Below are 13,952 nucleotides of genomic sequence, written 5' to 3'. Positions count from 1 at the left end.
TATTAATTTGTGTTCTAACCAATGAAGAATTTTTCACTTCATACTATATTTCAATAATTAATTCAGGAGTCAGATGTAAACACCGATCACACATAGGTATTATTGATTATTAAGTATGCTGTGTTGAAAACAAACCTTATGTTATTTATTTTAAGTATAAAATATATTTAAAAAATGTTCACATGTCTTATAATTAATTTATGACTAAGAGATGCAAAACGTACTAATACATGAATCCTACACTGACTTGGAGATATTACGGCGGTCATATTTCATCGGGTCGTAAATTAGTCATAGCTGAAATGTTTCATATAACATTTTTTATGTTATAAATTTAAATTACTAGTTATAGTTATTTAACGGCTTACTCATATTCTAATGAAACTATAAATTTATGATTTCTTATTATAATTCAACTTGTGAGCTACTTGTTACTGTTATTTGTCTAAGAAGTGGTCTGAGCTGAGAATTTAGTTATTATAAATAAACAAAAACAATCACACATTATACCTTTACCCCCGAAAGGATATGCAGAGGCGCAACTGGAGCACCAATTTTTCGCCTGTGTGATCCTCTAATGACGTGATAGGGGGTGAGTCTAACGCCATATCTGGCACAAATACACGAGGCTGACACTCAGCAGGAAAACTTAATATCATTTTGCCCGACTCGAGATTAGAACCCAGGACCTTAGAGCGGTGTCATATCGCAATACAATTACACTACCGAGCCAGTCATTATAATTTTTAAATATTGTACCTTTATTATCTTATTTGTCCATTGTTCTATTGTTCCAGCTAATCAAATCTTCATAACTTAATCTTATTTTATTATAAACCTCAAATTATACTTTTATCTATCCATATTTTGCGGGTAACCATATCTTCATGACTTAATTGTCTTATAAACCACATACATATTATTCACAAATGTCTTATAAAGCGTTGTTATATCCCCATAGTAGATTTATGTGACTCCGCATATCTGGATACCGGTCGATACTCTTAACCGTCAGTGTCCGTGAAACGTGACTTTGCGGCGGAAAGACAATGCCATGCCAGCTTAATGCATTTTTCACAGGAATGGATTTATCTCGGCAAATTGCAAATTTCAACGTGGACCGTGCGCGCGTCACACTGTCAGAGGAATCGAATGGGTAAAGGTTCAACGAAATAAATTAAAACTAGTAATTCCATCTTGTCTCGATTTTATTGTTTCGGATGTTAGACGTTTGCTTCGCTCACCACGCTTGGGAATTCATGACGTGCGAGTTATTTGCTTGAATAATAATAAATATCGATTCACTGAAGTTTATTCGTGTAGATTAACTATTAAGTTTTAATTTCTACAACACAGAGATATAATACCGGCTTTGCGTACTTTCAAAATTAATTTAAACCACAAAGTAGACAAAACAAATCTATTTATATTAAGTGAAAAGATTTATTAAACGATATAACCATTATTCTGGAAAACAGCTGTTAACGTTAGAAACAATAGCGCTGTTTAAATAATCCGCAATTATTATTGGGTACAAAAGTTTGTCGTCTGTTCGTAATTATTGGAATATTCAATTAACGTATTACAAAACAACGCGTTCAATCAAAACAATCGTGTATACTTTACGCGGTAATTATAATTGAATGAATGAAATTAATTCCGCGAGAATATTTTCCGATAATCTCGCGTCGAACCATAAAATGCTTTTAAAGCACAATTTTAACTCAATTCATTTGCAAAGAGTGTTCGGTAGAGTCCAATGTATGAATGAATGCGTCGGCCGTGCGCGCTCCACAAAGAGAAATTCCGCTAGGACCACATTAGTGAGCTTCTACAGCTTCGTATAAATGTGGGCAATTTGTGAGAACGTTTATCACCTAAAGAAAAGTTTTGGCGACGTTCTGAAACTGCCGCAATTCCGCGCCGAAATTCGAGGGTTAATCACACTGGTCATACATCAACGCTTAATTTAATACTAGGAACTTTGTTTGGGATTTAGTTCGCATGTGTCGTGTTCGTGTCCATCTTTTGTGAGTGGATTCTGAGTGTTTTTCGTATGTGATCTGAGATTTTTTTTATAAGTATTTCCAATAATGTACTTAAGAATTTTGCACAAACAATTTCAGTTCTTAAATGGAAAATATTGCTTTTTTTATTCGGGCACGACAAAGTGTACTGCACCTGATGGTAAATGGATTGAGGTTCAGTAAATATCGATTGGCGACAAATGATTACACCTCTGTAATCAATATAATTATGCCGGCCTGTTGGAACGGGAAATACACGGGCTGATCCCGGAACGCGATACTCTTACGTGAGCCACTACAGTGGGTTTTAATACCTTGTGTACTGTGGTTCGCTCGGGTATGCTGTATTGTATTAAACTGGAATAACAATACTTTCATTCAACTATATGCATTCCTTAGACAATTACCTATAGTCTAAAACTAGTCTTTAGTTATCACTTATGGTAAGATGTTAAATAGAAAAAATCCAATCACAAAGAAATAATCTTTAATTCAATGAAAAATTTACTCAAACGGAAAAACCACAAATAAAAGCTTAAACTAAGTCGATATAATAAATGACATTTGAAAATCCTATGCGTTTTTTTTTCTCATTAAAAACTCCACTAAATAAATCATCATTACATGGATAAAAGTGGACGTACGGAGCGACATAGTCGTGAAATAACGACCAAGCTCCTTAAATAAAGATTAAAAAAAAAAAAAAAAAATCATACATTACTAAACTAAAAGCAATGTTATGTACTATCGCAATTCGCCTGGTTTACTGACGTTTCGCTGACACAGCGCTCATCCGAGCGTTACTAGAAAATTTACAATATTTCCCGTAGAAAATCAATTTACCCCGATAAAGTGTTAGTCGTGAGATGCTGTCTTTTCATCTGCGAAAAAAGTCACGTATAATGGACGCTGTGAACGGCTTGTAAAAGAATAATAGCACCATAAGGTAGCCGATCACGATATTTAGAATTATATCGGATTAAACATAGGTGCTGTTAACGCCATATTTTACAGTTTATTCGTGAATAATGTTGCGAAATATTTTATGGTATCGAAATATATTGACATAAGGTTAGTTTTTATAGTAAGTGCTGTATGTTTTATGCCATAGATTTATAAGTATTGCTATGATTTTGGAGTCAAGCCGACTTTAATTGCTTTTTATGATTTAAAAGATACTAAACGAAGGACGATGTTTTAATAAATGGAAAATAAATATTATGAATAGATATCGTTACTTCGTGTCCCAGCCTGAGGCCTTTCACAGTAAATTACCTTAAACTATTCTAGATTGCCTATTTTGTTCTTTGTTTTTTTTTTCAGTTATACAAAAGATGTAACGAGCATTTTTATTTTCACTCATCTTCAGTATAATAACCATTTGATTAAGAAATGAGTCAGCCTTAAAATATTTTTTGTAAATAAAAAAAAAAACAACATTTTTTTTAACCTAATGATTAAAAATTATGAACGATTAATTAACTTTTCACTTTAATTGCAAGGAAAACAATTATGACGAGATATAAATTCACGTGTAAAAATGAACGTAAATTTCCAAAATCCCACGACCAATCAATTCCATCTTCCCATTAATTTCAGATCCCAAATTTTGATGACCAAACGTATTTTCATTATGATCGGGCGTTCCCAATTACAAGGGGCCCTTGGTTAAATAATTATGATGACGTCATTATTTGTTACACAATCATCCCCGTACCGAAGGCTATCTGATGCCGATCCTTTCGTTGACGTTATAAAACAGTGATTTATTTCGCGTTATAATTTTAGTAGAATATTTTTTCAAATTTGTTACCCGCATTGCTCACTGATGGCTATAAATCATCCACGCCTTTGAGTTTGATGGTATATGGAAAGAGAACCATAAAAATGTATATACGGAAAAGAACAAAAATAAATATGAGGTCACAGGGAAAAATCTGTATCAACCCTTATGTTGTGATGAAAACTTCGTCGTTATCTGATTGCTCGATTATTGGCTGTGACGCCAGCTCAGTGTTGCTTCAAATAGAATGTTTTTTTTATTTCTTCTTGTTTTGATTGATTTCGTGTTCATGTTTCGCAAAACCGTGGGTATGATTGGAAATATTTGTGCGAAGTTACTAATAGAGGTATTTCTGTTCGTTGGTGAATTATTTGAAGGTAACTAGGTCGCGTAGTGAATTCGCTGTCCTAAATAGCCTATGTTGTCTAAAGATAGCGTATCTCTTTATTGATTGAAGAATACTTAGAATCGGTTTAATAATTTAAGAATTGACCCTTGTATGATGTCAGTATTAACTTTAAAGCTAGTTGTAAAATCGACAAAATCGGTTAACTTAACGTGAATATACGTATTTTGTTATTACTTTAATTTCCATTTTGATAAAAAAATAATAAGTTTTGTCGTATAGCGTGTTTATTGTTTTCAATATAACTAAATTATACCAAGATTGGACATACATTTTGTAAATGGGTTCCCATCTTGATGTAAATAATCGATTCACACCTATCACTCTCTATAGCAATGCTTTCGGGAAGACGAAATATTGTATCAAAACAATATTTGAAAACCTAACATGAGAAGAAATTATTCTGGTTTGTTTTTTTTTTATATAACAGTTTCAGCACTTCCTAACTGTTCAAAACTCTTTTTAACTTTGTTGAACTTATATTGCTTTTATTTTCACCAACAAAACTACTTCCGAAGATGATTGTCTCAAAGATGATTTTAGGTTTGTTGCAGGACACGATTTCCACTTAATAGACATTAGAATCAATTATAGAAGAAAATATTTTTCAACATCTCTCAATTAAATTATGACAGAATCATCTGGAGCAGTCTCAACCTATCTTTCTTCATTCTGTCATAAAAATGTAGTTCGAGACAAAGATAGATGGAAATTAATGAACGGAGGCCTGATTTACAGCAGTTCCGCTTGTATCGAATACATTGGGAATAATAAAACCAAGGCAGTTCGACCAAAAAGCTTGTATTCCTAATGAGCGAAAATTTTAATCGCCCGGCTTTAGATTGAGCATGGAGAGATTACCGCAAGGCCTAACGCATTTAAAGTCGTCCCGAATAACATTAGATCAAAGAGGTGAAATTAAATTCGTATTTTTGTAACTGCTGCTAGATTACGTATGATTTGATTGTTTTGTTAATGGAAATTTTGATTTAATCAAATGGTGGTACAATAAATTACAATACCAGCTTTTGTAAATGGTAATGAGAAATATCTTAGCGTAAAACCGATGATGTTTGGGCAGTGAATTATGTTTAAGTTGTGATACGAGGTTTATATGTTCAAACGTTAATAAAAAAAAGCGCTCGACCTCGAAGAAAAAAAAGTTTTCACCTATGTTGTTCATAGAGATCAATAGTTTTTTTCCATTTTCGTTTATATTTTTAAGCAACAATTTTATTGTATTCATGTTATATTTTTACGATTTAATATCTATACTATTATATAAAGCTGAAGAGTTTGTTTGTTTGTTTGTTTGTTTGAACGCGCTAATCTCAGGAACTACCGGTCCAAACTGAAAAATTCTTTTTGCGTTGGATAGCCCTTTGTTCGTGGAGTACTATAGGCTATATATCATCACGCTATACCCAATAGGAGCGGGGCAGTAATGGCTAATCTCAGGAACTACCGGTCCAAACTGAAAAATTCTTTTTGCGTTGGATAGCCCTTTGTTCGTGGAGTGCTATAGGCTATATATCATCACGCTATACCCAATAGGAGCGGGGCAGTAATGGCTAATCTCAGGAACTACCGGTCCAAACTGAAAAAATCTTTTTGCGTTGGATAGCCCTTTGTTCGTGAAGTGCTATAGGCTATATATCATCACGCTATACCCAATAGGAGCGGAGCAGTAATGGCTAATCTCAGGAACTACCGGTTTCAACTGAAAAATTAGTTTTGTGTTGGATAGCCCTTTATTTGTGGACCGCTATAAGCTATATATCATCACGCTATGACCAATAGGAGCGGAGCAGTAATGAAACATGTTGCAAAAACGGGGAAAATTATGAGTTTTGAGAGCTTCCGTTGCTTGCGCTGCGTAAACGGTTAAAGTTATGCAACAATGATGTATGACGGGATTGTTTCACTTAAAAAGTTCTAAATAATATAACAAAGTCCCCCGCTGCATCTGTCTGCCTTAACGTGTTAAACTCAAAAACTACCCAACGTATTTAAGATGAAATTTGGTATGGAGACAGTTTGAGACCCTGGGAAGAATATAGGCTCCCGGGAAACTATTATTTTTATAACGGAAAACTTTAGCCTGAAAAACTTTATAACGCGGGCGGAGCCGCGAGCAAAAGCTAGTATTTTATAAAAGCTATGCCAAGTAATGCCTACAGATTTATATTCGTGTAATAATATAACTTACTATCTTAAGTGCTAAAGGATGAAACAGTAACAATGTCTCTCAAAAAAGGTTAAAACTGTTGGCAATAACAGATTTTATCTTTTCAATGTAACATTTCAAATACGTGCTCAAAAGCTGAATGTAGAGAGAACGACGAGTAATACAAAAATACGTTAAACAAGTATTGGCGATGGCTGTTGAAGATTTACTTTTATTTAGAAAGGTCGGAAGGCAGTATGTGAGAGCTAGTAATAAATAAAGCTCACATACGTAATGTTCGATAGGTCCTTGAAGGCCATATCGAGTCGAGCCCTTTATAGCAAAACATGCTTTAAAACCAAGTAAAATTTCACGTTTGGGATGTTCTTTTTTCCTTATTTTCAGAATAAACATCGCAATTTTTGCTTCCATATTACCTCGAATAAGATGGAACATTAGACTTATGCACGTCTAGTTCTCACGGTAGATCCTTGATTATTGAGTAAATTAAAATCTGTACATAACTTGCAATCGGATCGAAGTGGTAATGTATAAAGTCGTTCGTTATTACGAGAAGTGATTGGCTATCACGTGATAGAAATCAATTTAGTGGCGCAACGAATGGGAAAATTGCAGAATCAATCTAGGATTCTTAACCGAGATAAAACTTAGATACTTTTAGATCGATATACTGTGTATTTCTATCGCTTTATGTCATAAACTTACTTATGGATTAAATATGATTGCGTATCATTTAATTGTTATTTATTTACTGTGCTCATTTTTAAATTTTGCATTTGCAAATGTTTACACCGACAATGATATCAAGAAAATGTTCAATTTCTACAAGAATAAGTATAATAGAGTTTACAAAGATAAACAAGACGAACATCGTGGACTTATGAACTTTATTAGCAATGTAAACAAAATTGAATATCTAAACAAAAATTCCTTAGACAATGGGACTGTTTACACAATAAACAAGTATTCAGATCTCGACTCGGACGATGTTAAACAACATTACGCGATTACTGTCAAGCCATGTAAGTAAGCGTTTACAAATGTATTATATCTTGGCAGAAAAATTCGCAGCGTTCATATCAGCCGCATTAATATACATACGTATGTACCCTTATGAATCCTGGTGAGACAGAACCATAAACCTAGATGTCTTTTATAAGAGCATGTACTGGAATTACTTCTCCACACTTAGGCAAAGGGGAAAAATAAATCGTATTTCTTCATACAAATTTTATGTCTGCAGTTATCAATATGAGGAATCATGAGGAAACCGATGCTCTGAGAAATAAAAAGCAAAACGATGTGGACGTGACGAAGTTTTACGACTTGGACAAAGCTGAAGATTTGTATGATAATTACATGGAAAAATACAAGAAGAACTACACGAAGAAATATGATCGTTTAGTACACTATTACAGATTCGTAAAAACCCTTGTTGAAATTAACAAGGCCCGTTTCGATGGAAATTTTAGCGTAACATTGGATGAAAATGCTGATGTTTTAAAAGAGCCAAATGAATATTTCTATACATAATAAGTCTATTCATTATCCGTACTATAAAATATTTCAGATTTACCAAAGAATTTATAACTTAGAAAAAGATGTTCACGGCAAGAATTATAGGACTTGTACTACTCTAAAATGGAAACAAGTAACCAACATACGATATGTCTAGTCCCATTTTCTCAGACAGCGGATTTAAAGGAGTATACGAGTGAACACGGCCGGGCTTTGCGGACTTTTTAAGAACACAGAGAGCCACATAAACGTAGATTATAGCTTCTAGTATTTCAAACGATTATATAGGTCGAATGTGTATTACTCCTCGAATAAAGTACTGGCCGTGCTCCAGTTAACATGTAGATTAAACAAAGGATAACCCAAATTCTAAAAGTTATGAATACGAATGTACACCATGTAGGTATGCCATATTTTAAACAACAATCTAGATTACCTACGGCATGGTATGACTGGCATAATGTATAAACAGCAGAAATTCAACTAGCTTTGTTTAGAAATCCAGCACCGTATTTCATTATGTGTTGTACATAAAAATGTATGTTGCATTCATCTATTCACATTATAAAACAAAGTCCCCTTTTCTTTCAGTGTATATGTTATCGATTTTCTCAAAATATACTACTTTCTATCCCGGAAAACTCCTACACGCGGGCGAACTCACGAGCAAAAGCCAGTTTACATAAATTTGTCCGTTTCTAATCAACGTTAGAATTATATTTTATAATACTAAAATAATTTACATAATAAAGCTTTGCTTAAACAACGGTAGCAGTACATAATATCATCCACTAAATTAATAAAGTACTTAGTTGATTAGAATAGGTCGTAACAACATTCCAGTACATTTAGTTCTTTATGTTTATTTTACTCCAATATGAAATCGGCCTATATTTGTATCATAATTTGCTTAAATTCTTACAACTGATTGCCTTGTTGAGTTCGATCCTTTTTGCGGGATCCAATCCCGGGGCTCAAATGCGACCACTATCTACATGGCCACAAAGCTATTGTCTCAACCTTATAAGTACATGTTTAAATAATAAAAAATAGTTTATGACACTTGAAAAAGGAACACCATATAGTCGATAGCTAAAAAGCGTAAGGCAGTTACGTCTGATCCCATTGAAGTGAGCAGCGGATTGAAAGCTTTACACTGAACGTTATTCTGCCACTACGGAATTTCTCCAGGGATGAATCTATAGTTCGAATATACAAACGTCGTTACATTTAGTATCTTACCCACTGTTCCGTCCGACCCGCGAAACGTCTACGCTATCCGAATGCGCGTCGAGAGAAAATCTTCGATAAACAAATCCATTTTAGTTTTCATTTGTATCAGTTTTATTATAGTTTTATTTCATGCTTTATGTTTCGTTATTTGTATGCTTATTAGCGAAATTGGTTGTAAATTTTGAGTGAATTGAGATTAGAACAATTTGTTGTTGACTCTAGTAATGGAAATTTTGTAACATTGTAGCTGTATTTTAACAAAGGTAGTAATACTTGGGTTGTGCATTCAATGGTATAATACATTCGTTCCTCGTAGAGTCATTAAAAAAATATAGTGTTTTATTTAAAAAAATACATCTTAATCAGTCGCAGTACTTTGTACACGATGTAGTGATATGAACGTATGATAAAGAAATGCTCTTAGAAAACTGGGGAAGTAATAGTTTTATTTCTACGTACCCTTTCGAAAATACATTGCACCAGTCTTTCTCAAAGTGGGAGATAACGCCCTCTCGTGGGCACTGAGGGCTTTCAGGGGGCCGGTAAGAAGTCTATAAGAAAAGGAGAGCGATGAAGGAATACTAACTTTAACTCAGAAAGAATAGGATATATTATCACACTATTTGTATATTTAAAACAAATAAATTGACATAATATGAGATCGTATGGACTAGACTAGACATAGTCACTGTGTATGTCGAGATATTGTTAAAGTTTCATGTAATATAGTTATGAACTTAGCTATTACAATAAAAGTACGCTAACGTGATTCCAATTTATGATATTGAATTAATGCCAAATCTCTTCTATATTTGGCAAAAACGTTCATTCAATTAATCAGAGTGTCCTAACAATTGTATACCGGTGTTATTAATTTTACTAGCTGATTGCAAATTCTGTTACAGAGAAAACAAGCATTGAACTAACATACTGTTTGAACACTACATAGGATGTGACGATGGAACAAATTTTTGATGCAATATTCCAATTAAATTACAAACTATATATAGAATATCAATCTACTAGGTATAGGGTTTGTTAAGGTGGATAATAAGGCAATTTTTAATTCTGTCGCCTATCAACAAAGTGCAATTTGCATTGTGTTCAGTTTGGCGGACATTGTAGGCAATGTAGTTTAATCTAGTCTCAGCGACACTTTAGACGACCCTTTACCACCTTCAGACGAGCAGCTTGGTCGTCTCGTCTTTCACTGGTATAAAATATTTTAGAAGGCGATGATTTCGCATAACTATTTATATAGTAATACCAATCCGCTAGGCTTCGCATGAGTAATTTATTATCTATAGCCATTACTTCTGGTGGTCCAATCCTTAGCAAACAGGACAACTCGTTAGTCTAATATAAAGATTACCTAAATATTTCAGTAATTTCTAGCCGTTTTAGAGTTCATATGGAACATATATACACACATATATTTTTATGTATAAATAGACTACATAGAAACGAAATAGACAGTGGAACCTAATCAAAAGGTATTAAGACATTTTATATCACGTTTTCTAAATAATATTGCGTTACTCTAACACCGTAAAAATTTTAAGAAGCCAATAAAATACGAATCGGCCGTTTTATGTCACTTTATCTTACGAGGTAATATCATAGAATCACAAACCACGTTATAAGGATCAATAATATAGAAATTTACGGTGTCATCTTACACCGGAAAGCGATAATAAACGCCGAGTGGCGCCATAGCAATGGCAAGTTTGTAAGAAGTGTGTGGAATACTTAAGTGCTCCTTGAGAATTTTGCTTAGTTTATATTATTTACGTATTTTTGACAGTGTTACGTTGTATCATAATTAGGGACATTAACAGACCTTGCCATAATATAAAAGCCATGTATGATATTGTCAATTATTAAACACATCAAAGTAGTATATGGTGAGGGTAACCTACTAACAGGCTATCAGCCTCAGCCTAGAATGGTCACTGGGAGAGTATGAGACATCAATGGAACTATTAGAAGGATTGGTAGGACTGGGAAATGTGGCGAGGACAAAACACTGCACATTCCTAACGTGTGGCCTTGGTGTAAAAATACATTAATGTTGATTCCTTATTACTCATTTAAATTTTAATGACACAATCCATAGTGTTATTTAATAAATTGCATCATTTATTTTGTATATTGGTTGAATACGCATTGGTTGTAGCCCTAAAATATGATCCCAGATCTATCTAACGTAATTAATACAATAAATAAAGTTCATTCTAGAAATAGATTTGGTGCACATTCACCACCTAACCTTATATAGATAAAATAATATTGATTAGGTCATTATGTTAAGTCATCACCTCAACATTTATTTAAATTCTTTGGAGTGAACCATTACTCAACCCATTCAATTTCATCTATCTACCAACAGTATCAACGTTGTACACAAGCACACGCACACGCACACGCACACGCACACGCACGAGGGGTATAGGTACATATTGGTAGGCAGTGTCGCAATTAGTGCATCAACTTTCTTCTGTATGCGCTTTATTGCAAAATGTGATAGGGGCGAGCCAGTCGCCATCTCAGACACAAATTCCAGACTTCGGGCTGATACTGAGTAGAAAAACCCAATATCTTTTTGCCCGATCGCAGTCGTACCGTAATACTACTACGCCACCGAGGCAGTCATTAGTTTGTATCTATGTTAAAAAGGAATGAACAATTTAATTTAAAATTTTAATAAGTTAAATAATTTGCGATTTACTTAGAGCATTCAATAAATATTCGTAAAAAACCATTACTTATGAAAACAGTATCAATCAATTATGTTTAAAGCTAAAATTATCATAATGGGATTATATTATGTCACTTCCTTTATTGTTTTTATATCTAATTAATATACGCGATACATTAACTGATTGACTCGTCAGTCGTCACAACCAATTTGGTACTAAACGAATTAATGACCAATAAACAGCAGAGATGTTCGCTCTCAATACGTCTAGTAACATTCGGTTTAGACTAGGATTTCGTAGCTTTATCCGTGCGGATAAACCGGCTGAATTTATCTTTTTACCGTACGCTTTCAGGCATGAGCGTTTTGTTTATTTATTAGCATTGAATGTATACGGAATGATTTTATGATGCAAGAAAAAGTGACTAATAAAATGTTGACTGACAATAGATGATTACCCCTCGACACAATATGCCGACTTGTTGGAATTGTACGTGTGTGATAAGGAATATAATTGTTTTAATGTTTTTGTCACTTGATAAGTTAGTTGTTTGTTCGCATAGGTTTTATTTTTTTGTTTTTTTTTTTGCATGGTCTGTTAATTTCCCAACGTATTTTTACTTTAAATTTTCATGTTTAAGTCAATCTTTACCCAACTCAGTTACAGTCACTGCATAGTATATTATCAGTAACTTACATTCTATAGGTACCTACCGAATTTATTATGCAATCTATTATGTATAAATACTCACAAAGTTTACGCAACGCCCTTGGTGTATCGGTAGATAAGTAGTTAAGAGAAAAACTCCAAGTAAACAGGTGCCGCTTGCGTTACATTGCCGGCCGCGAGCTAGCGTACAACGTACACTTGACATTTTATGAGCACTAACATTCCTTAAAGCACACTCACATAAACCGCTAAAACCGCTCCTCTTTCAACAAACCGGCGATACGAGCTTGTACCGAATAGATACCTTTTTCTTCCCACCGATTGGATGGGAGGTCGAAGTGCTAACTTTTTGTTATTTGACACGTATGAAATTTCAGTGTTATGTTGCGTAAAGTAGGCAAAAGTTTACGACAGCCCCGCTGGGTGTAAAATATGACGTACGAGGTATAAATTACTTTCACTCCTTGTAGGATGTTTGTCTCCCGAAGTTGAACAGTGGCAATTTTTTATATGTTCGCGAATTGTTTGCCTCAGATCGTGAAATATTGTAGTTTGATAAGTTATGCCACTCAGTTGTATTGAACCCTTAGCTGTTCTGATCGACACCTCATTCACTGGCTATTGATATTGAAATCGATTGCTTAAAAAGGAATTTATTTTTACGCTCTTATGTTTTGTCATAGACGATACTGACATTTATAATTCACTACGTGTTGGTCACGGCTTCGCCCACGTGAAGAGCCTATCCCGCTACAAAACTCCCTAAAACACTGATATTATTTATAGCGCCATCTATTAAAATATATGAATAAAAAATTCCATTATTCCCCATAGAAGTAAATTATCGGGATAAAAGTAGCCATGTGTTAATTTAGGACATGACCTGCCCGTGTACCACATTTCATCCAAATTCGTGAGATTGTTTCTGTGTTAACTTCAAGCAAACATCTAAATATCGGAACGTCCTAATATTTTCACAAACTTTCGCATTTATAATATTATTTGTATAGTAAGATAATATTACCTATAATGTATTTTAAATTTTCTTGTTTTTCTAATACAAAATGTTTGTACTGTAGAATACGATGTTTTTCCCATGTATACCATGTGTTGTATACAACCGCTTATTGTTTCACGGATTACACGTTAAAATTATGATGCTAATATAAATGAAGTAAATTTTAATGCATTATGATATTATAGTCATACTTATTTCTAATCAAAATCCGCCCACTTAAAAATCGGTTCTTAGGGTAAAAAGTAGCTTAAACTCTGAAGGATAGTGTAGCATCCTATTAGTAAAAGAATTTACAGAATCGTATCATTAGTATCAAATATTAAAGCGTAAGCTTTATAGAATTAATTTGCTTCTAATACGAACCTATTTTATATAACATTGTGAATTTCATTGGTGATTTTTAAATAAATA

The 13,952-nt window shown here is 33.7% G+C and overlaps 1 protein-coding gene across 1 annotated transcript; it reads left to right on the top strand.

Moving 5' to 3' along the window:
- The first annotated feature begins 7,066 nt into the window (after positions 1 to 7,066).
- LOC115440390 lies at positions 7,067 to 7,937 on the top strand. The gene is made up of 2 exons (XM_030164668.1): positions 7,067 to 7,426; positions 7,648 to 7,937. Exons 1-2 carry the CDS (start codon positions 7,123 to 7,125, stop codon positions 7,935 to 7,937), a joined length of 594 nt encoding a protein of 197 aa, XP_030020528.1. The 5' UTR covers positions 7,067 to 7,122.
- Positions 7,938 to 13,952: the final 6,015 nt, after the last annotated feature.

This window comes from Manduca sexta, chromosome 12, assembly GCF_014839805.1.
Source record: "Manduca sexta isolate Smith_Timp_Sample1 chromosome 12, JHU_Msex_v1.0, whole genome shotgun sequence".
In the NCBI taxonomy this organism is placed as follows: domain Eukaryota; kingdom Metazoa; phylum Arthropoda; class Insecta; order Lepidoptera; family Sphingidae; genus Manduca; species Manduca sexta.
This window is presented reverse-complemented; position numbering and strand designations above follow the sequence as displayed.